This window comes from Ascaphus truei, chromosome 15, assembly GCF_040206685.1.
Source record: "Ascaphus truei isolate aAscTru1 chromosome 15, aAscTru1.hap1, whole genome shotgun sequence".
NCBI lineage: Eukaryota > Metazoa > Chordata > Amphibia > Anura > Ascaphidae > Ascaphus > Ascaphus truei.
The window spans coordinates 43,972,645-43,997,423 of NC_134497.1; the positions used below are offsets into that span (position 1 = coordinate 43,972,645).

At 44.4% G+C, this 24,779-nt stretch overlaps 1 protein-coding gene across 2 annotated transcripts in view; it reads left to right on the top strand.

Moving 5' to 3' along the window:
* LOC142466883 (uncharacterized) overlaps window positions 1–24,627 on the top strand; it is a 37,855-nt gene extending 13,228 nt beyond the window's left edge. Inside the window, exons 2-3 of one of the 2 annotated variants that reach the window (XM_075572458.1) lie at window positions 3,574–3,768; window positions 22,069–24,627. In XM_075572458.1, the coding sequence (XP_075428573.1) occupies window positions 22,176–23,900 (1,725 nt within the window). In that variant the 5' untranslated portion in view covers window positions 3,574–3,768; window positions 22,069–22,175 and the 3' untranslated portion in view covers window positions 23,901–24,627. The remainder of the gene's footprint in view (window positions 1–3,573; window positions 3,769–22,068) is intronic. The other variant, XM_075572459.1, reaches the window with a different exon arrangement.
* The last annotated feature ends 152 nt before the right edge of the window (window positions 24,628–24,779 follow it).

Here is a 24,779-nt window from a genome sequence, read left to right on the forward strand (position 1 = left end):
CCATGTGGACTCGCAACAAATGGTAAAACTTCCGGGCACGAACATGGTTAAGCGTCCCGGAGTTTTTGGTCCTGTGGTTGGCCCTCATATATTCCATGAGTGTGGAGAATGAGTGAGGCATCCTTCCACCTCTCGAGGGCCAACTGCACCTTCATGCTTCTCTGCCTGTAGAGGGTACTTTCCAGGAACTCAGCTAATTCATGGGCAGGGATAACTGGGGTCAAGGAGTCCACCGACTCCGCGGTGCCAGAGGACACCACACTGAGCCCCAACTCCCCGGGCTCCTCTTGGCTAATGATCTCAAAACTCCTGCCCTTCCCTGCGGGAGTTAATTTCCTTGGCCTTAGGATGGGCTCCCCCTTTGGTGTTTTTACAGGGTGGTCCATCATACCCTCTACTTTTGACTCTGGGGTAGAGTGTGAGGGAGCAGCGGGTGCTATTTGTGAGGGAGCAGGAGGGGCTATGTGTGAGTGAGCAGGGGGGGCTATGTGTGAGTGAGCAGGGGGGGCTATGTGTGAGTGAGCAGGGGGGGCTATGTGTGAGGGAGCAGGGGGGCTCTGTGTGAGGGAGCAGGGGGGAGGGTGAGGGGGGGGATAAATGGGATATTAATATTATTGTCTTTTGTTATTTTAGTCTTATTGCATACCAGTATAACACTACAGCAGTATTTAATCGTGCATAGATGCTCTTAATGCCATACACACAAGCTAGTACTTAAATGCTTCACACAGACACCAGACATATAGCAGCACCAAAAACAATCTCCACCTGTATTGTGAGTCAGATGACATACTGTATATATCTATCACATAGCGTGGAGGTAAGCAATAGTACAAAGTTCATACAAAGTGCTACTCAAGATAGTGCTCTTAGTTTGTGTGCCGTGTAGTACAATCAAAAGTCATGGTGACAGATGCACATGCCATAGAAATACATCACAGAGGTATATGTGTGACAGCGGGCAGAAAGAATCAAAGAGCATCAGTAAAAGTGAATCCCCATACAACCCGTTCCTGGAGTGCTTGATCCATCCACTTCCTCCAAGACGTCAACGTGGTGATGTCACACCCGACAGCCGTTTTGCGCGGCGGGTACGCGCTTTCCCAAGGGAAGAAGTCAAGGAGGACATTAAGAGCATCTATGCACGATTAGTGTACTGGTATGCATTCCATCGCCAGGGTTAACATTCGTTTCTCCAAGTGCCTTTTAACATTTCAACCCTTTCATGACCTGACGGATAATAGGTCTTTACTTTAATCCAGGGATTGCTACTCATGCATTTATTTCTACCCACAGTATAGATATATGTGGATTTATTAACTAATTAGCACCCACCACACTACTACTTGTATTGGGGACGCATTTACCCCTAGCACTGTATATATTTACACTGTAATTGTTCCATGCATCGATGTTTACCAATTAATAAAATGTTCTTATTTTTGGGCATTTTTTGGCTTTTACTGGTATCCGTCCTACAGCGATGGGAGCAGTTACTATAGGTCATTTGTATTTGATTTCCAGTTACCTACACACTTATTGGACTACTATATAAGACTGTATAATATTGGACTGAGTGCAGAAAATAAGGTTATTTTGGGTGATTCTATTATCACCCTGTTTGTTTATATTCATGTGTGATCGGGGATGTAAGAAACCGCACAGGATTTTTTTCATGCATGACATAGTGTGTGTGTGTGTGTGTGTGTGTGTGTGTGTGTGTGTGTGTGTGTGTGTGTGTGTGTGTGTGTGTGTGTGTGTGTGTATGTATGTATGTATGTATATATATGTATATATATATAGATATGTGTGTGTGTGTGTGTGTGTGTGTGTGTGTATAGCTTGCGTTCTTCTCAAGGATGTCTTCTTTCTACCCCCTTTGTATCTAAAGCCCTCTCCCGCCTTAAACCGTTTTCACTGACTGCCTCACACCTCTGGAATGCCCTTCCCCTCAATACCCGACTAGCACCCTCTCTATCCGCCTTTAAGACCCACCTTAAGACACATTTGCTTAAAGAAGCATATGAATAGCACTGTGGATATTCTGAACACATGATACATAAAGCTTGGCCCTCTGCAGACGCACTTACCAGAACTCCCTCCTACTGTTTCTGTACGTTCTCCCTACCTACCAATTAGACTGTAAGCTCCTCGGGGCAGGGACTCCTCTATATGTATATATATGTGTGTGTGTGTGTATATGTATATATATCTATGTATGTATATATATCTATGTATGTATATATATATATATATATATATATGTATATATATATATATATATATATATATATACATACACACACACACACACACACACACACACACACACACACACACACACACATGTAGAGGTATCAGTACCGTGTTAGCCGAGCTTCAATAATCAAAAAATAAATAGATGATACCGTTATGTGGCTAACGAAATGCTTTTATTTGTGCGAGCTTTCGAGATACACTGATCTCTTCTTCCGGCGATGTTACAATGAATGAAGCAAGCAAAAGGTATACTTAAAAACAGTGTCTCTTGGACTGCACAGCTAACATTCCAAGAGACACTGTTTTTAAGTATACCTTTTGCTTGCTTCATTCATTGTAACATCGCCGGAAGAAGAGATCAGTGTATCTCGAAAGCTCGCACAAATAAAAGCATTTCGTTAGCCACAGAACGGTATCATCTATTTTTTTTATTTTATATATATATATATATATATATATATATACACACCGAATACTTCTGTAAATTGCATGGCATTATACATTTTATTATTTGCTAAAGGCGTGTTCTCATGCATGACACTTCCTTGACACGCCCCCACGTCATGACCGCGCCCACCTCCTTGCTCGCTTTCCAAAAACCTACAGTCCACATGTCGCAGGAGAGGAAAGCTCGCGCGGGGCAAGTAGCGCTGTAGCGCTCATGCTCGCTTTCACTATGGACAAAGCCTAGTACTTCATGTGCGCTCTCACCTTTTATTCTCCATCTTTAATAGTATGATGCCCTCCTTCTCTAAATTAGAGACATCAAGGCCATGCTATTTATATATATATATATATATATATATATATATATATATATATATATAACAGGCCACAGGGGCACTTTATGAAGTAAACTACATGTTTGGTTCTGCATGTTATCCTGTGTCAGGTTTTATATCAGCACCTGTATGTGGATGACAGAATGTATCTCCAGTGCAAAGGCTATTACAAATGGAACAACTGCAACACCTATAATTTCCTGGTTTCACCATAGCTTAAAAGAGGTCACCTTGTTTCAGCAACCCCACTTTCTGTTTCTGTTTAGTCCCACCAGAAGAAAACTCACCTTAGTGGCACCCATGTCATCTTGACGGGGACATTTTAATTACAAGTGTGGCCAGTGGCTCCTATTCCTTTCATACAAGTGAGGCATCGTATATACATTGCTCTCCATTAACTTCTGTCCACCTCCAAAAACTGTAGAGAAGAAAGAAAAGACAAGTCACATTATTAACAACTTGTATCTTTTTTCAGCTCTTCCTTTATAAAATAGACATTACTTTGAGACCTCACTAACTGTCCCAATTTTAGGTTTGTAAATTGTGCGAGAAACGAGGAAGAACAGAACTTTGTGGAGTTGCAGGACCACAGAGAATCTACTACAGAACCTGCACAGACCTCCCCCCCCCCCCCCCCCACACAGAGCTCCTGGTCTGGAGATGAATATGGGAAAGAGCTTGGTATGAAGTGGGGTTACGCTGTGGAAAAGTAACGCGCCAGCACCAGGTAATCAGGAATATGTGTTGTGTGGTTTTTACATCTCTATTGTCTTATTACTGATGTTAAATTGCAAATATTGATAGATTTGCATACACCATTACGGGTCAACTACAACTTAATATCACTAAACCTGACTTGAGTCAAAGAGCCGGATACATCAAGCTGCGGTAACAAAAAATGCTGTATTACCGCCCATATAAAAGTGCCTTATTATTATTATTATTATTATTATCGTGCAATGAATCAGCGTTGCAGCTCCAAAAATAAAGCACTTTTTATCGGACCCGTTAAAAGCATCGGAACTGATACAAAACAGTTATAATACCGCATTTTCAAGTAAAAACTGCCATACATCAAGTTCTGATATTTATCGGAACGGGATGAACGGCAGAAATACCGCAAATATTTTATCACCTACTCCAGGCTGGCGTTAGCCCTGTCTTTCCTATGTATATAATGGCCAATATACTGCCCATTATATACATGGGCAAGATAAGCTAACCCATCATGGAATAGATGATAAAATAGTTATTAGAATACATTACAGTACATATTAACCCCTTATAGTCCACGGGTCAACTAGTCATCGGTTTCCATGACTAGCTGACCACAAAGGGGATAATATACAGTAGGGCTCCGCTTGACGGCATTTCCCAATGTATATCCATATTCATTAGGTTCAGCGCGTGTTCCGTTTTTCCGGCGATTTTCGGCATGACGCGCTCAGCAGCTGAGTATCCGGCTGTCACCAAGCAACAGTTTTAGCGCGTGCGCAACTCCTTGCCGGATGCCATTTGTCAGCGAAACAGTCTGTTTACAGCTCTGCATCTCTGTTTTCAAAGGTAGAATACAGTACAGTAGGGCTCCCTTTAATGTGGTATATATCAAGAGTGTGGTAATAATATACTGGGTGCGATATTTGGGGCAATCTCGCGATATGGGAATTAATGCGGCCGTTAATAATGTGTTACATACCGCATTGGGTTAATATTTCTATCATAGGCTTCTGTAATGTCTCTTATTACGGAAACCTATGATCAAAATAACATTAACCTGTTTCATGCCTGTGGTTACCAAGGTATACCACAGGCATCAAAGGGGTTAATACTTTATTTAAATGAAAACATTACCTGACCCTGTTAACACCGTTTAAAAAAGGCGACAAGAAACCTCCATCATATAGCAAATTAAAAGATCACTTGTGAGCACTTTCACATCTCTTAGACAGTTCTGCAACCCTGCTTTTCACCATTATCACCTAGCACAGCGGTGCGCAAACTGGGAGGTGCCCCCCTAGGGGGTGGTGCAAAATTATTTAGGATGAGCGCAGGCTGCGTGTGGGGAACAAAAAAATAAAACGATACAATGCGCAACTAAAATGAACCAACAATTGTGAAAAAATAGTGATTATATTACCACTAAATACCCAAGTGCGTATAAATAAATCTGTTACCAATGAAATGTAAGGAGCGTCTGGTGCTGTAATTAGGGTGGTCCAAGACCCTGATACTCTACACAAAACAAAACAGAAAACAGCGCACAACGCCCGTTTTTCTTCTATCTGATGTACGCAGAACCTTGAATAATTTTTAATATATAAATTGTTTATACATAATTCACGATGAGCGTTGTGCGCTGTTTTCTGTTTTGTTTTGCGTGCGGGGAAGCTTGGGGGCGGGCAGAGCTGTTCACGGGCAGCCAAGCAGCTCACAAGCTCACTGCTGCTGTCTCTGTATGGTCTGCCTGCAGTGGGACGGGGCCTTCCCTGCACACAGACAGCCCCTCCTCCTCCTGTCCCAGTTCTCAGCCGACATGGGGGATTGCAGTGAAAGTAAGTGTGTCTTAATAGTGAAAGTGTGTGTGTGTGTGTGTGTCATATTAATAAAGGGGATGGACATTCTAACTTATGAGGAGAGGCTAGCTAAATTAGAGTTATTTACATTAGAAAAGAGGCGTCTAAGAGGGGATATGATAACTATATACAAATATATTCGGGGACAATACAAGGAGCTTTCAAAATAACTATTCATCCCAATGGCAGTACAAAGGACTCAGGGCCATCCCTTAAGGTTGGAGGAAAGGAAATTTCACCAGCAACAAAGGAAAGGGTTCTTTACCGTAAGGACAGTTAAAATGTGAAATTCATTACCCATGGAGACTGTGATGGCAGATACAATAGATTTGTTCAAAAAAAGGTTGGACATCTTTTTAGATGGGAAAGGTATTCAGGGATATTTTAAATAAGTATACATGAGAATGATGTTGATCCAGGGATTTATCCGATTGCCAATTCTTGGAGTGAGGAAGGAATTAATTTTTCCCTTTAATGGAGTTTTTTGTTTGCCTTCCTCTGGATCAATAAGTAAGTATAGATATAGGATGGAGTATCTGTTGTCAGGGTTTGGCATGGGTTGAACTTGATGGACTTGGGTCTTTTTTCAAACTTATCTACTATGTAACTATGTAACTATGTAACCCCTTGGTACCAGCTGTGCAGCTGGATCAAATTTCATGCAATCTAACACCCCATAAAATCAACACCCCCAAACCTTAATAGATCATTTTTAAAATTTATCACTATATCAGCTGTCGGAGTACATTTGTGGTCCATTTGCTGGAATGCCCATGTGGGCTCCAGTATGTGGGATGTTCCTCAAGACCATTGAGGGTCTGCATACTGGAGCACACGGGCAACATAAGGAAAAATCTTCAGACACACAATGTGTATAGACATTTCAGTTTGTTCCATGGTGGGAGTCCTCTGGGGTTAATATATAGGGTGATAGAAGTAGTACCACAGAGCTGGAGGGGAGGAGACAGGCTGAAAAAGTTGTCAAAAAGAGACGTACTGGATCTACAAATTGAAAACGTTGAATCCATCGAAAACATTGACCTTGGGGCTTTTACCTGAGGGAGCCATACCTTCAATTATTTTAGTATATCACTAGTGGTTCCTACCTCCCAGAGACATTCCCTCTTTCTAGCTGCAACCGCCTGTTTTCCTTTATTTACCACTGTGTGGAATTTTCTAAAAAGTGTTGGTAAATGGGAATAGATTATGCAAGGATTTTTTGTCCCCAAATGAGGAATTTGTAACACCTTGATGTATGTAACTAGTGGGGTGCATAACCAAAGATCTCCCTCTCAATATATGGGTGGTGGGGGGAGGGGGTTGTGTAAGGATAGAGAACAACAGTCAGGTTTAATATATTTGTTGCAGGGTACATGCAACCACACGTGGGGTTTCTTGATAAGGCTTATTTATTGAGCCATAAAAAATGCAGCACACAAAAACAAAACAGCTTCTTTTCAGCATACAAAAACAAAACAGCTTCTTTTCAGCATACAAAAACCCAGACAGTTCATCAAACATGTATCTTGAAGACAGACCTTATAGCAGTAATCTACTTCAGCGTTTCAGTCCTATATCCATGCTTCAGACAGCTGCATGTGTGTGTAGCCTGGTGTTTTTAAAGCCCCTTGATGAGGCAGCTGGGATCAGACTAAGCAGCCCTCTCAGCTGAAACTTAACCTCGTCACTGCTGCACTGCAAACCTAAACATAGGTCTGCCAGGCATATGTATGGCTGGTGACATTGGAGTTTTTTAGTATAATCTGTGTGCTGGAGTTTCGAGTTTATCACTGGGGTGTATTTTATTATCTGAATTTCCCTACTAATTTCAATTTCTGATTTTCAGTAATGGCTTGAATAGAATTGCATTAGGCTGTAAGGAACGGATTAGCTAAAGAACTGTCAGAACACAGCATTACTATTAATGAATCTAGTATGAAGACACGTGACAGAATTACGTTAGGGGTTAAACATAAGAGTATATAAGCAACTGATCTTCATTTGCAATATTATTGTTTTTATAGTAGCAGCAGTTGTTCGCCCAAGACTGTGAAAATATTTGTGTAAAACTGATGATTTTCATTAGACTACTGGCTTCCTAAAGCATAACAAATATATGCAAATCCTTATGGATTAGGACATGAAGTAATTTATCTTGCCCCAAATTGATTCATATTTGCTTTAATAATTGTTTGAATAATGGTTCTGAATGTGGAATGTGATAAGGAGTTAAACGGCTTAGTTAAAGTACAGACAAGACACTATAGGCTTTATTCTGTAAAGGTCGATAAAAAATATCGCCAGTACATTTAAATCGCCGTTTTTTTTAGCGTAGCTATCACTGTATTCAGCAAGCCTTCATTACCGTCCATAGCAAAATTCCCAAAACGAGCGATTTGCTGCCAGCGATAGGATCGACCCTGTGAAAAGGCCTAACCCAGCGATACATTTCTGCTGCAGAGAGCTGCTCTGAGAGAGCCGCCTCTGCCAGCGAAAATCTCGCCCGAAATGTATGTTTTTTAATACACATTTCATTGATAGTGTAGATGTGCAGGGGGTCTCCGGAGCTCAACCGCGTTGGTTTTATGTCTGGGGACCCCCTGCTTCCCGAGATACAGGCCCCTTTATGAGGTGCCGGTATCTCCTATGCTTTGAAATGTCCCAGTCATGTGGATCTGGGGAAATAGAATGAATAACGGGGGATCTGGTCGGGAGCGAGAACGTTTGGCCTTCCTCTCTTGAAGGCGTTGATCGACTCGTATACATACCGCGACAAGGTTGTGATAAGGAGTTAAACAGCTGAGTTAAAGTACAGACAAGACAGTGTGTACTCATAGATTTTTCTAATCTGTGAAGGTGATGAGCAAATCAGATGTTTAATGATTTTATGTTTGTGCCAAATAACAGCTAACTGTTATAAGTTTATCCGAGTGTTATCTGAGAGAGAATTGAGGGAAACATCACAGTGGAAGTGTGCTAGATGGAAGGGGTTAATGGATTAATCATTCCAAAGAGAGGAATGTTTTGGAATATAGGTGAAAGGTTTTTCATCCACCACTAAATATGAGGGGGCTATATGAACATCCCATATGGTTAATAGGTACCAAGGTGTGTATCAGTATGGACTACAACGGCACAGTTTTATTGCATTACTCTTTTAAATACTGAGGACATTATGTGACCACTGATTTGAATACCATGATGACATCACGGACGGCAGCTGGGATGCTTGGCAAAGCTTACACCACTCATCCTTACAATTGGGGTGCTACTAATTTTAACTTTTATCTACAACCTCGTGGCCATGGACAACGAGTGCCTATTTATACTATGGACTAATTTTTAAGCAACATCTTTGAGTCTTACGAAGCCGAACAGGCAAAACGCGTTGCTCAGCTTTCTGTTCTAGGGAGGCTACCGTAGCAGTCCGTCCGGATTGAGAATCAGTTGTGCCCTGGAGCTGTGTACGGGACGCAGGAGCAGGGACATTGTAGCGTCGCAGCAGGCCCGGACTACATGGTCGTGGCCTAGGACTTTATGACGTGTGTGGATTGTTTATTGCATTATTACATTTTCATATTTTAATCTAACACTCTCTCTGGCCTCGCAATTGATTGTGGGGGCACACTCCGAGATGAAGGGGTCCCAATATCTACACCCATCGGGGATTCCAGTGGTTCCAATAGAGAAGGACGGGACTGACCAAGGGGAGAAGGAGTAAAGACACCCCTTGTAAGAGGACCTGTACAGAGGTCCGCAATGGACACTATTTTAAGGTGAAATTAAAATACGGCTTTATTGTGCCTGTTGCTTTAAACACAGCAAACATATGAAAAATAGTGAGCCAAACAAAACCTGCTCCACTTTGGCGTATATGTATACTTATATTCCAGCCCTCTTTAACTGGGGGGCTACCCAAGCTATTCATCAGCCCAAGTCAGTATATATATATACAGTGGTCAACAAATCAGGGAGAGAGAGAAGCCAGCCGGCTCCAGCCACTGAATGGGGGGGGGGGGGTGACTGGGTGGGGTGACTGGGGGTGGGGTGGGGTGACTGGGTGGAGTGGGGGTGGGTGACTGGGTGGGGGAGGTGACTGATTGGGGGTGGTACTTCTGGTGTCCTGCAGACACTCACTTTCTCTCCCATACACAGACACACTCTCATATATACACACACTCATATATACACGCATGAGGGGCGTAAAGTGCAGGGGAACTGCAGCAAAGGAGTGGAGTTGAAAGGGTGCTGAGCAGCCGTGGGGGGGGGGGGTGTGATCGGTACCTGGGCACCCTGGGCGTGGTGGTATGTGGGATGCCAGGGAGGGGGGTCTCAGAAGGCAGTGGGGACTATGGTTCCTGGGTGGAGCGGTGAGGGAGGGGATCCCTGCAGCCGAGGTCTCCCTTACCTTCATGGCAGTGGCTGGAGCCGGCTGGCTTCTCTCTCTCCCTGCAGCTGAGGGGGGGGGGGGAAGCTTCCTCTTCCTCTCCAGCAGGCACCGGAGTGAGGCGAGGGGTGGGGGTGGCTTCCTCTTCCTGCTGCAGCTTATCCTCTGTCCCTGGCTGCCGGTACAGGAAGGAGGGGGGGGGGGGGGGAGATTCCTCTCCCTGCTGCAGCTTCTCCTCTGTCCCTGCGGCTGCCGGTACAGGAAGGAGGGGGGGGGAGATTCCTCTCCGTGCTGCAGCTTCTCTTCTACCTGCCAGTGTAGTGCGGTGGGCTGGTCTCCAGCACAGGACGGATGGGCTGCGAGGGGGAATCCACACACACTCGCGGCGTCCCTGTAGGCCAGCCACGCGGCGCACAGATTGGGAACCACAGAGCTAGAGAGATTTTTTTTTTTTTGGTGCAGGGGATTTTTTTTTTGCACAGCAGGGGAAATCTACTGGCCACGAGCCAATTTCCACTCGCCAGGTGCGAGTGGGGAAATAGGTTTGTCGAACACTGCATATAGATATATACAGATATAGCTAACAGTCCAATAAGAAAGTCTTATCTGTTTGCTGGGTTGCTGCCTTTTCTCCGGATATATCAGCATCCAGGTTTAGAAGTATTATTTAAAGGAAATAGAGAAAACAAGGTGAGCGCGAATCAGACAAACAACTATAAAATATAAAAATATATAAGTATAATAAGATCAGCAGATATTGCTGGAATGAAATCCTCTATGTATGGTGGCCTACAGGAGACAGAAAGTCTCCAAGTCGTGAAAATAGAGTGAACTAATGTCAATACTCACACGGACCAGTGTGAGTAAAAACCCATAGGGGTTTAACTCTGTAGAGGGGTTTCTTCTAAAACCCTACACCTCCCGTCTGGCAGCTGCCCAAAAACACAGATCCTCAGGACATCAAGTTACCTCAAAAAATGATGCAGCTAGGGTGTTTGAGCTGCGGATGGTGGACCCCTGGACGTTTACACCTTATGAACAAGGGGACACAGGGGTTCCCTGTGTGTGGTAATATTTTTCCTTACTTTCTAATACAGCAGGGCCCCGCTCATACAACAGGTTCCATTCCAGGCCGCTGCCGTAAAGTGGGGCCCTATTGTACTGTATTGTACCTTTGAAAACAGAGATGCAGAGCTGTAAACCGGCTGTTTAGCTGACAAAAATTGCACCTGACAAGGAGTTGCGTACGCACTAAAACTGTTGCTTTGTGACAGCCGGATACTTAGCTGCTGAGCGCATCATGCCGAAAATCGCCGGAAAAACAGAACAAGCGCCAAACCTAATGAATATGGGTATACATTGGGAAGCGCTGTATGAGCGGGACGCCGTAAAGCGGAGCGCTGAAAAGCGGGCCCTACTGTATTAGCAATCTGAAACTTGAACAGGTGGCCACCGGGGGTCATTATAAGCACTCTAAATCTGCACTCTAAAGTTACAAACATCCAGTTATAGGCGTCGTTAGTAAATGGATATTGTATAATTAGTAGGACCAAAGAAAGAGATCCAAGAGATCCATTGAAACAGCTCAAAAACAGTATTAAAATCAAAAATAATAAAATTGTATTAAATCAATAATAGACAAAACAGACAAAAATAGGGAACATAAAGACAAAGGATATTAAAATCCCCAAATGGAGAGACGGCTGGATATGGGGTGAGCTGGTGTATAAATACAACCTATGCTCATAAGGAAAGGTATCCTGTATATATATATATATATATATATATAAGGTATAGAAGATATAGAGGGTGGACAAAGATGTGTATACAGATATGCTGTTAGGTTTTACATCGATGATGAGTTGTCTAAATAGCGATTATAACCACCCACAATAGCGCATATAGAGGACATAGAAACGTTTCTCTCCACATGAGTATATATCTCAGTATCTCATTCAACGTATCTATAGGTCACCATGGATATATGTACAAATGCCAAAAAGTCTCAAATGACCAGGGAAGGTGATATTCCTCAAAAGGCAGGCATGACAAGTTGGCTGCATTAACCACGCATCACATAAGCATGGCACAGTAGCGTGATTACCTTAATATCCAAGTAGGTATGGTCAGGGAGAGAAAACAAATATATATCTATGCCCAGTGCTATGTTACCTTATCTTCAAAACCCATACAAACAGACCGTCTCTTCCTGGTGTACGTCATGCGTCTGACGTCACCATACGTTTCACGTGCTTCAGGCACGCTTCTTCAGGGGGAGGAGTCACAACGTGAATGTGGATGCCATGTTTTTAAAGTCTGTTGCCAAGGAGGGGCCGCACTGTTAACCAGTGATATGTAAGTATCTGATCGTGCCTCTAGGTGGGTATGAACAGACTGCGGCAATTAGATACATATACAGGGAGGAAGAATGAGTTATGAAGACTCTGGATATGCAAATTTGGCAGAGGAGATGCTATGAATGAAATGGGGAAAGGGTGAGGTAGAGTGTATTCCATAGGGACCCAAGCTGATTCATAGAGGTCTCTTAGACTAAATACACATCTATCTCTATCTGATATATGAAATATATATCACATTTGTACTTGACATCACCCAGTGATGTCAAACCGGGTGATATAGTGTGTTATGGACTACAGAAAATGTGTGATCTAGACAATAAAGATATTGAATATTAAATCCATAAAACAGAGAAAGCATTTAATTCGTGCAAATAGGCAGGGATAATAAATATAAACTGACATGACATGAGACAGTTGTATTTATATATGTGGAGATCTTAAGAGCGCTAGCCACTTGAGTGACCCCATGAAGAGCTACGTCCACAGATGGAAGAGGGCACTTAAATCATACATATGAACTCAGGTAGGTATTGACATTGAAGGAATGAATCCCTGTTGTGTTGATTAGTATAAACTGATACAAGAAGAGGCAGTTGTGTTTATATAAATGGAAATCATAATAACACTAGCCACTTAAACGACACTGTGGCAGGACGGCCTGTAGCCGAGGTCAGGGAACAGTCCACACGTGTAGTTTCAGGATAAATGAAAACGTTCTGTGGCTTTATTTCTCCACAGCAACATAACATGCGGGTACACTGTCCCTTTAAACAAAACAAATCCTGCTCCACATTGGGAGAAACTGACTAACACACCAGGCCTATCTAGCAGGCTGGCTGGCTAAACCATAACCAAACCATAAGTGTCCTTTAACCAGTCAGGAAAACAAATGAACAATCCTTACTTTGGTTGAAGTAGTGAGTTTGGTGATATCCCTCTGGCTAACAGCTCACATAGCAGTGTGCTCCGGTCTAAGGCAGGCAGCTACTGCCAGTAACAACATCATCTTATACCTTGCTGCTTCTCAGGTGTCAGCTTACATCCTGATTACCCAGCTTCCACCTGAGTTAACCCTTATGAGTGCTGGGTGAAGCACTCAGACATATGTCTCCCAGGCATAACTGATAGGGTTTGACTTCACCCTGTCACATACCTCCCCTGTTTGTGTGTGGCTAGTGTCCCACACGGCTGAAGCCCGACCCTCCACTCCTTCTCTTGACAAAAAAATCAGCATTTCCATGGTCCTTTCCAGGTCTATGCTGAATATCAAAAGAGAAGGGTTGGAGGGCCATATACCACCTGGTCAACCTTGAGTTTGTGTCCTTCATGGTGTTTAACCACTTCAAGGGCGCATGGTCAGTGACCAGGGTGAAGTGTACTCCGGCGACATAATGTCTCAAGGCCTCAATTGCCCATTTTACAGCGAGGCACTCCTTCTCAATAACGGAATACCTCACTTCCCTTGGGAACAGTTTCCAGCTGATGAACAGTATGGGGTGTTCAACACCATCAAATTGCTGGGACAGCACTGCTCCCAGTCCTACCTCTGAGGCATCCGTCTGGATGATGAAGGGCTCTTTAAAATCTGGGCTCCGAAGAGCGGGGCCCTCTGACAGGCACTTTTTTAGCATGTCAAAGGTGTCTTGGCACTCCCAAGACCATTTAACTTGGGTCGGGGCACTCTTTTTTGTCAGATCTGTTAGGGGTGCAGATATTTCTGAAAAATTGGGGATAAACCGCCTGTAATAACCTGCTAACCCCAAAAGGGAGCGGACCTGTGTCTTTGTCTGTGGGGTGGGGACTTCCTTTATGGCGGCTACCTTGCTAGCTAGTGGCCTTACTATCCCTCCCCCAACGGCATAGCCCAAGTATTTTGTAGTGGATTTACCCAGGGCACATTTTTTCGGATTTGCAGTGAGCCCTGCTTCTCAGACGTTAGGACTGCCCTTAACCTTTTTATATGAGACTGCCAGTGTCTGCTATAGATGACAATGTCATCCAAGTAGGCCGCAGCATATTTTCTATGGGGTCGTAGTACCTTTTCCATTAACCTTTGGAACGTGGCTGGAGCCCCATGTAACCCAAATGGCATAGTAACGAATTGGTATTAACCAAGAGGGGTGGCGAAGGCAGTTTTGCATTTGGATTCTTCCGCTAGAGGTATCTGCCAATATCCTTTCGTGAGATCTAGGGTGGAGATATACTCTGCTTTACCAAGAGAGTCAAGCAATTCATCCACCCTAGGCATTGGGTATGCATCGAATCTGGATACAGCATTTACCTTTCGTAGATCCACGCAAAACCTCACCTTCCCATCTGGTTTAGGGACCAACACTATAGGGCTACACCATTCGCTGTGGGACTCCTCGATCACACCCAATTCCAACATGTCTATTATCTCCCTCTCTACCAGGTCTTTTCGGCCCTCTGGCAATCTATAGGGACGGGACCGTACTTTTACGCCAGGTTCTGTCTCAATCCTATGGGACACTAAATCAGTCTGCCCTGGCAGCTCCGAAAAAACATCTGGGAACTGGTCACATAATTCTAGTAGGTCTGACCTTTGTTCCATTGTTAACTGCCCTCCCATGGGAACCTGATGGTCATTGTACGTACTACCCATTTGGAAGCTGTGGACCCAAATCCGTCTCTCCTTCCCGAGGGTGGATGAACAGCGATCTCATCGTTTTACAGGGTTTCAGGAGGTTCACATGGTAGATTTGTTTACCCTTCCTGGACCCTGGTTGAGAGATCTCATAGTTCACCTCCCCGGTGCGGCGGAGAACTTGGAAAGGACCCTGCCACTTCGCAAGGAGTTTACTCTCTGATGTCGGTAGTAGTAGCATCACTTGGTCCCCAGGTTGGAAGACCCTCAAGCGAGCATTTTGGTTATACTGCCTCTCTTGACGTTCTTGAGCAGATTTGAGGTTTTCCTTAGCAAACCGACCTATCATGTCTAGGCGGTTTCTAAGGTCTATGACATACTGAAGGGTATTCTTGGAGGGGGAGGGCTCCTCCTCCCAGGATTCCTTCAGTAGGTCGAGAATACCCCGAGGTTGGCGTCCATATAGGAGCTCAAACGGGGAGAAGCCTGTGGATGATTGGGGAACTTCTCGTACCGCAAACAGGAAAGGGAGAAGTTCATCCCAAGCTTGCTTTTCAGTGTCCACAAACTTCCTAAGCATGGTTTTTAAAGTATGGTTAAACCTCTCTACCAATCCATCAGTCTGAGGATGGTAGACTGAGGTCCGGACCGATTTTACCTCCAATAACTTCAGGACATCCTGCATTAACTTTGCCATGAAATTTGTTCCCTGGTCAGTTAACATTACTTGGGAAAGTCCTACCCTAGAGAACAGTTCTAACAGCCTGTGAGCAACCTGTTTAGCAGTAGCTGATCTCAGAGGGAAGGCCTCAGGATATCTGGTGGCATAATCTACAACAAGTATAAATTTATGTCCCTTCGCAGAGGGTTCTAAAGGTCCGACCAGATCTACCCCAATTCTCTCGAATGGGACGGCTACCAAGGGCAGAGGGACCAAGGGAGCCGGCTTCTGTCCGGCTAGTTAACTGGCATTCAGGACATGTCTCACATAGTTTCATGATGTCACCATGTAAATTTTAATATGGCTTTTCTCACGCAGTATAATAGAGAAGCTTCACAAATTAGAAATATAATAGGAAAACACTGGCATATTTTACAAAATGACATAGTTTTAAAGGAACATCTACCTGATGAACGTGTTGTCATTTTTAGAAAAGCTCCCAATCTTAAGAGCAAGCTGGCACCAACCACGTTTTTCAGAAAGAAATCTGAAGATACTACTACATGGCTGGATAAACCAAAAGGTTTTTTTGGTTGTTATACATGCAAAGCATGTATACACAAAGATAAAGATAAATTCAGTTTTAAATCTAATATTACTGGTGAAATCTTTAAAATTGAGGGGTATATTAATTGCAAGACTGATTTTGTTATTTATGTTTTAGAGTGTCCTTGTGGTCTCCAATACATAGGACGTACCTCAAGGCCTCTTAAAGTACGGATTTTAGAGCATCTTTTAAATATTAGGAAGGGTATTTTAACGCACAATGTCTCTAAGCATTTTAGTACATGTCACCAATCCAATCCAAAGTCTCTAACCTTTAAAGGTATAGAACATGTCCCGGTACACTGGAGAGGGGGCAATAGATTAAATGTACTAGCAAAAAGGGAGACTTTTTGGATTCATAAAATGCAGACCCTCAATCCAAAGGGTCTAAATGTTGATATAGACATTGGTGCCTTCTTAATATAGTGTTTTTATTATAGAGTTTTTTTAAGACAGCTTTAAGTATACATGTATTTTACAACGTATATGTATCTAATTATGTCTATCTTCCTCATCCCTTTAGACATCTACCTCCTTTTGCGTCGCTTTTTAACATTAATATTAACTGTTTTGTGTATTCACATTTTTTGTTTATATATTATTATTATGAATAAATTTTATTAGGATTGTTTTGATTGTATTAGAACTTATAGCCTGCATATATTTGTAAATGTACTACAATACTGAAAGACACCTCCTTTGCCATTGCTATATAAGCTACATATTGATTGGCATTCGTTGCATTGGATCCCCTGATTGGCCATTTGTATTTCACTATGGACTATATATATAAGGGATGTCTTGTGGGGTTCATCATTCCGATTCCTGAAGAAGCCACAGCGAAACGCGTTGAATCGATTAGCTGTGGGAGGTGACTGAGCTGGGGAGAATACTGGAGACGGGTGCTGGCAATCTACGGAGACGGACACACCAGGCAGCCCCTTCCGCCCTTACCTGAGACGTCACAGGATGTGACGCGGGCACACGTGACGCACGCGGAAGTGTTCCGTCGCTCCTGGAGGCACCGGCACTCTCCAACTGACTACAGCTGTCCTCTCCCTCTAACGTAATTTACATTTGAAATGTGAGTGCGTTATATATATTTTTCACTGCTATTAATACAATTTAGATCTTTCTATACTATTGTGCGTTCTCTCTTTTCTCTCTATAATCCTTGGGAGATAATCCGATCATCCATATGATCTACAATACACTACAAGCTTCCTGTATTTCTACCAATATACCACTTTGAGAGGGCATCCATTAAAGGGCTCCTATCAGAGAGAGATGGATCTCTGATACGTCTATTTTGACCTTGTCATTTGTGAGTACAACTATTGCAGAGACTATTTTTTGACCACTTTTATTGTTGTACCATCTGCACTATCATATATTTTTTTCTTTCATTTATGTTCACGAGTATCACAGCGCTCCTCCCAATTGGAAAACTACACAAGATCTACCTGGACCTGGACAGTCCTCATAAAGGGTGTAGAGCTGCTTTTTTATTTTGTATTTCACATTACATTTATCATTCACTTTGTGTTGGTGGAGGTCACTTATCACATTTTGTGATACCAATTACAAATTATACATCACTATCACTTATATTATATTGATTAAGTATTATCATACTGTAGTTTAGAAGCGCCCGGTTTTTAATTTTGTTTTTATGTCACCATGTATGCCTGGCCAGTAAAACCGGGACGAGATGTGGTCCGTGGTCATATCTCTGCCCAAATGACCACCCCATGGGAGAGTATGGGCTAGGGTGAACACTGTTTTTATCAACCCTTTGGGGACTAGCATCTGCCGAATGACCTCCCCTGTTTGTGTAACCTTATTCACACGATATAGGATGTCATTCAACAGTTCAAAATGTGGAAACACTCTTACACCTTGTTCATCCATTATCTTGTTGTTGACCTGTACCACCTTCTCATATTGTCTAGCCAGAGCTGGGTCTTCCCTCTGCCTCTGACGGAAGTCAGGAAGATCCAGGTCTGGCAAAATTCCCGTATCTTTCTGTTCCCCACCCTGGTCATCCCGGCCATGACCTGCAGTCCTTTGGTCTGACTAATGTTACCAAGAGTCCCAGCCTTTCTTAACCAGTCCTCTTTTTCCGCACGTCTCTGTTTACGTGTCTTTGGGACGTGGTGTCTACGGGGGAAAATCTCTGGGGAAAAAGGAAACAAGTCTCAGGGCTTCTCCGTTACCAGAGAAGTAGGCTCCGTAGGAGTAGGGGCCAACAATGTTTCGAAGTAGGGCCAGTCTCGGCCAAGTAGAACAGGAGCAGGTAGCCAGGGAGCAACTCCCACTAGTAGGCTAGCCTCTTTATCCTGGATACGCAGTAGAACGTTCGCCGTCGGGTATCTCTTTGTATCCCCATGGATACATTCGATATTCCAAGGACAGTCATAGGATAGTCTGTTGCTTGGAATTAGGCCCTCTAGGATCAGGGTTTTTCCAGATCCCGAGTCCAGCATGGCTTTTACTATTTTCCCCTCCAGAGATGCTGGGACTAACCACGGATTGTGGTCCCCTCAGAGACAAGCTGTAGCAGTGGTTCTGCCATATGAACAGTCCATCTCATCATCTCCTGAGTCCGCAAACTCTGTCGTCAGCGGAAGCTCTTGACGGGACTCAGTGTTTGGACCTCTCCGCTGTTGGATGGGATCCTCCCTTCTGGTTGGTGAGGTTATCCTCTCCACTGGATGGGGGACAGGAGTCCAGGTTCTCGGGGAATACTGTGGGTGGTGGCCTCCCTTAAGTGATCCAATGGCCTCGGACCCGGGACGGGCGTCTCTGCGGGAGTTTGTACCAGGAACCCTCCGAGATGGGAAAGGGTCTTCCGATCGGGTTGACTGGATCTCCCGAGCTGGCGTGTTGTAGACCCCTCGATTGTCTGCTCTCTTGCCTCTAGCATCACCGGAAGCAACTGGTGCTTGCACAGACCGTTCCCAGCTATCCTGTTGGGTGTCGTCGCCAAGGAAGATTTCCACCAAGCGGACCGCTGAATCCAGGGAAAATGCAGCGTGTCTTTTTACCCAGGAGCGGGAGGAGGGGGGCAGTATCTGTATGAACTGCTCGAGCACAAACTGTTCAAGGATCTCTGCCTTGGTATGCTTCTCCGGTTGTATCCACCTGGTACATAAGTCTACTAAGCGGTGGGCTACGACCCGGGGTCTGTCTCGGTTTGTATATTTGACTGTCCGGAACCGCTGTCGGTAAGTCTCTGGAGTGAGGCCTAGGCGATCCAGAATAGCAGCCTTTAGTTGCTGATAGTCCATGGCCTCGTCTGCTGGAAGGGCCTGGTAGGCTGCCTGAGCTTCTCCTATGAGGAGTGGAGCCAGAGTCGTTACCCAGCGATCAACTGTCCAGCCGTGGGCCGTGGCTACCCTTTCAAAAGTGAGGAGAAATGCCTCTGGGTCGTCGGTTGGCTTCATTTTAGGCAGCATCACCGGTGGGTTATTTGGAATCGCTGGTCTGCCTGGGGCTGGGCCTTCGACCAGCAGTTGGAGTAGCTTTTCCTCCCGCCGGGCTTGTTGCTCATCTTGCTGGGCTTGTCGCTCTGCTTGCTTGGCCTGCCATTCTATTTGCTGGGCCTGTTGCTCAGCTTGTTTCTCTGCTAGCTGGAGCTGTTGTTGCTCAAGGAACTGAGGAAAAAAATTCTCCATTTTTTTTTTGTGTGGCCCTTCAGATACAGGGGCTGTCCGACATCCCACTTCTCACACCAACAGTGGCAGGACGGCCTGTAGCCGAGGTCAGGGAACAGTCCACACGTGTAGTTTCAGGATAAATGAAAACGTTCCGTGGCTTTATTTCTCCACAGCAACATAACATGCGGGTACAATGTCCCTTTAAACAAAACAAATCCTGCTCCACATTGGGAGAAACTGACTAACACACCAGGCCTATCTAGCAGGCTGGCTGGCTGGCTAAACCATAACCAAACCATAAGTGTCCTTTAAGCAGTCAGGAAAACAAATGAACAATCCTTACTTTGGTTGAAGTAGTGACTTTAGTGATATCCCTCTGGCTAACAGCTCACATAGCAGTGTGCTCCGGTCTAAGGCAGGCAGCTACTCCCAGTAACAACATCATCTTATACCTTGCTGCTTCTCGGGTGTCAGCTTACATACTGATTACCTAGCTTCCACCTGAGTTAACCCTTATGAGTGCTGGGTGAAGCACTCAGACATATGTCTCCCAGGCATAACTGATAGGGGTTGACTTCACCCTGTCACAGACACCATGAAGAACTACGTCCACAGATGGAAGAGGACACTTATATCGTACATTTGAACTAAGGTAAGTATTAGTATTAAAGGAATAATTGTATTCATTATATTTAAGGTTGTAGTTGGTCTGTTTGGGAGAGAGATTCATAATGTCTTGTGTCACAAGTTTAGTAAACATGTCTATATTTGTACATGTTTCCAAAGGTGGACTAAACTTGGATTTGCCACGTAAGTCGTTAAATGGACCTTCACCAGGGGGTCTTTCATTCTCTTGGAGTAAACTATTCATAGTAGCAAAAAAGTATGGTCTCTATGATCAAAATTCTCAAAGGGTGTGTTTAAGGTGTTCATAGTTTGACGTCTCCTGATGAATTTGAGTTCATTCATAAAATACTACAGCCAATCCGAGCGTGGGAACTTTACAACCAGCCAATCAGACGGCTGCCAGTCTTCCAAAGCCGGGCAGCGGGTTCTTCTGAATGAGACATGGGCATGCGCAGGTTTGCCACTTGTCATTCAGAAGCCACCCCCGTGGCTCGGTGCCTCCACATCTAGGAAGGTGACTACTTGCCGAAATGGGTTGTATTCATCCCAGGACCCGGGCACTTCAGAGAGCCATCCTTCCCAGATGGCTTTCACACCTCTGGCAGTATCTGTGGCTTTTAGCCAGGTAAAGTGTAAAAGTCTTTTTGGTGTTAGGGATAGAATGAGAACCTTTCCTTTTTCTTCCCACTAGCCATATGCCTAACACTCTGCAAAACATGACTTTACATTTTAATAAAACCTCACAGTTTTATCGTTAACTAGAGTACCCCCTGAACCCCTATACTGAGATCAGGGTACCCTGGGCATTTAACTAGGCGTCCCTCCTTATACTAGGGACCCCTTGAATGTTCTGGGATACCTTGATCGCCTATGCCCCATTTACCTTTCTGGTCTGTGCTGCAGCAAGGGTACCCAGCGGTGAGTCGTAACAACATTTTCAACGGTATGTTTTACCGGAGCAATGTGCTTTAATGTATCCGGAAATCCGACCTGGTTCCCGGGTTCATTTCTGGGCTCTTCAGTAACTCTGGAACCCCTTTACCTAGACACATTCTGACAAGTTTCTCTGCAAAACCCACCTTGAAACTCATAGCCTAGCAATCTCCACGTGCTAGCACATCTGGAAAGGTATAAACGCAAAAATTCTTTGTCGTATAATTTATATTCAAGCATGTTAATACATATACAACAGCTGGGTCCAAGAGCTGACATTCCAGGACTCCAAAACATGGTTCAGGGGCAACCAGACGGGCTTAACCTTTATTAGTGAGCCTGGTTACCCCCTCACCGTCACACTTAATATCAAAGGACTTGAAAAGATTTCTGCCACTTTAATTGGTGTTTTGCAGCTACTGAGATTAAATATTATGATCCACTTTAAATGTATGATCCACTACATCTGCTCTCCCGGCCCTAATGCTGCACATGTTGTGCTAAATCCTTCATTTTACAATGTACATCTACAGTTTACTTTCATCCTGAACTTGCCTCTCCTTCATGACCTTTTGTAAGACAGTTTGTGTAACAGTGACTTTTTTGTTTCGTCTAGTACAAAGACAAGCTCCAATAATCCATCCATGCCAACACTGCGAGGTTGCTTTTAGCAGTCAGGATTACCTCCTCAAATATCTGAAGTTCAAACACCCAAATGAGTATATGGAAAAGATGAGGACAGAACAATCTTGCAACATTCCAATAAATATGACAGAAAATGCATCTTTCAACCAGTCAAGGCAATTAATCAACAATGTAACTGCTTCTCATTCCAAAAGATATATATTAGCAGCTGCCACAGGAAAAGATCTTGGAGAAAGTGGGAAGAGTCTGACTTGGTTATCAGACCAGAACCTACAGAAGAGGACACACACAGGGGAGAGACCGCATGTATGTGGGGAATGTGGGAAGGGATTTAGTCGGTTATTCCACCTGATCAGACACAAGAGGACACACACAGGGGAGAGCCCGCATGTATGTGGGGAATGTGGGAAGGGATTTAGTGACTTATCCAGCCTGAACACGCACATGAGAACACACACAGGGGAGAGACCACATATATGTGGGGAATGTGGGAAGGGATTTAGTCAGTTATCCCACCTGAATAGACACAAGAGGACACACACAGGGGAGAGACCGCAGGAGAGAACGCATGTATGTGGGGAATGTGGGAAGGGATTTAGTCAGTTATACAACCTGGACAAACACATGAGGACACACACAGGGGAGAGACCGCATATATGTGGGGAATGTGGGAAGGGATTTAGTGTGTTATCCAGCCTGAACTCACACATGAGGACACACACAGGGGAGAGACCGCATGTATGTGGGGAATGTGGGAAGGGATTAAGTGACTTATCCAGCCTGAGGACACACATGAGGACACACACAGGGGAGAGACCGCATGTATGTGGGGAATGTGGGAAGGGATTTATTGTCTTATCCAGCCTGATTACACACACGAGGACGCACACAGGGGAAAGACCGCATGTATGTGGGGAATGTGGGAAGGGATTTAGTAGTTTATCCAGCCTGGTCACACACAAGAGGACACACACAGGAGAGAGACCACATGTATGTGGGGAATGTGGGAAGGGATTTAGTAGTTTATCCAACCTGGTCACACACAAGAGGACACACACAGGAGAGAGACCGCATGTATGTGGGGAATGTGGGAAGGGATTTAGTCAGTTATACAGCCTGGACAAACACAAGAGGATGCACACAGGGGAGAAACCATATGTATGTGGGGAATGTGGAAAGGGATTTAGTCAGTTATACAGCCTGAACAAACACAAAAGGATGCACACAGGGGAGAAACCGTATGTATGTGGGGAATGTGGAAAGGGATTTAGTCAGTTATACAGCCTGGTCATACACAAGAGGACACACACAGGGGAGAGACCGCATGTATGTGGGGAATGTGGGAAGGGATTTATTATGTCATCCAGCCTGAACACACACATGAGGACACACACAGGGGAGAGACCGCATGTATGTGGGGAATGTGGGAAGGGATTTAGTCGGTTATCCAACCTGAACACACACACAAGGACACACACTGGGGAGAGACCGCATGTATGTGGGGAATGTGGGAAGGGATTTAATGGTGTATCCATCCTGAACACCCACAAGAGGACACACACAGGGGAGAGACCGCATGTATGTGGGGAATGTGGGAAGGGATTTAGTCAGTTATCCAACCTGAACACACACAAGAGGACACACACTGGGGAGAGACAGCATGTATGTGGGGAATGTGGGAAGGGATTTAATGATGTATCGAGCCTGAACACACACACACACAAGAGGATACACACAGGCGAGAGACCACATTTATGTGGGAAGCGATCCAGCCTGAAAACACACGAGGACACAAAAAGGTGAGAGACCGCATAAATGTGGGAAGGGATTTAGTCACTTTTCCAGCCTAGGCACACACACGAGAACGCACACAGGGCAGGGACCTTTCTCTATAGCCAGGCATGTTTAGGGATAACCAGCGACTAAGACGCTCACATATAAGTGCACACGTGTATCTACATTACGCTAAATCACAATGAAAAGTGAGTCGTTTTTTGGTGCATTGTCCTGGAACAGGATTGTTTATTTTCTGTGTACCCTTGCAGCTCTTTGGCTACCAGCTCTCCCTAGTTCAGTTGCATGCTTTTCTCTGCTCTGAAACAGCCAATGCCTGTGTAAACTGCAACATTATTTCAACATATCCCCTCTTTACACAGCCATTAGTTGGTTGCCCTGGCAACCTCCCAATCCTCCTAGATGAGGTTGGTTCAGCCCTGCTGCCCTGTTCCCCTGCCCTTTCTTGTAGTGAGATTGGTCCTCGGACTGTTCCTATCTGACAGGAAAAGTGTACTTCCTTTCCTTACTTGCAGCCTAAGTGAGTACGCACTTCCATTCACTCCCTCTGCAAAGCCAATCCTTTTTTTACCTTTCCCCCATAACAAGGTACCTTTGTCTCAGAGAAGCACTATCTCATTGCAGAACACCTTCACAGCTATAGGTCATTCTCCTGAAAAGAGAATTCTGCCAATAACATAATTAACAAGTACCTTGTATTTCTGTAACTCCCCCAATAAAGTTGAAGAAAATAGAAGGACTTTGTGTGCTTTCAAAAGGGGACGAGTTAAGCTATCGGGACTCATTCACATCCTACATGTGATGCTGGTTCCAGAATAGTGAAAGGGGAAACCTTGTGCTTTGGGATTAGCACAGAAAGCTTCTGTTTAAACAGCCATACTGCTGGGA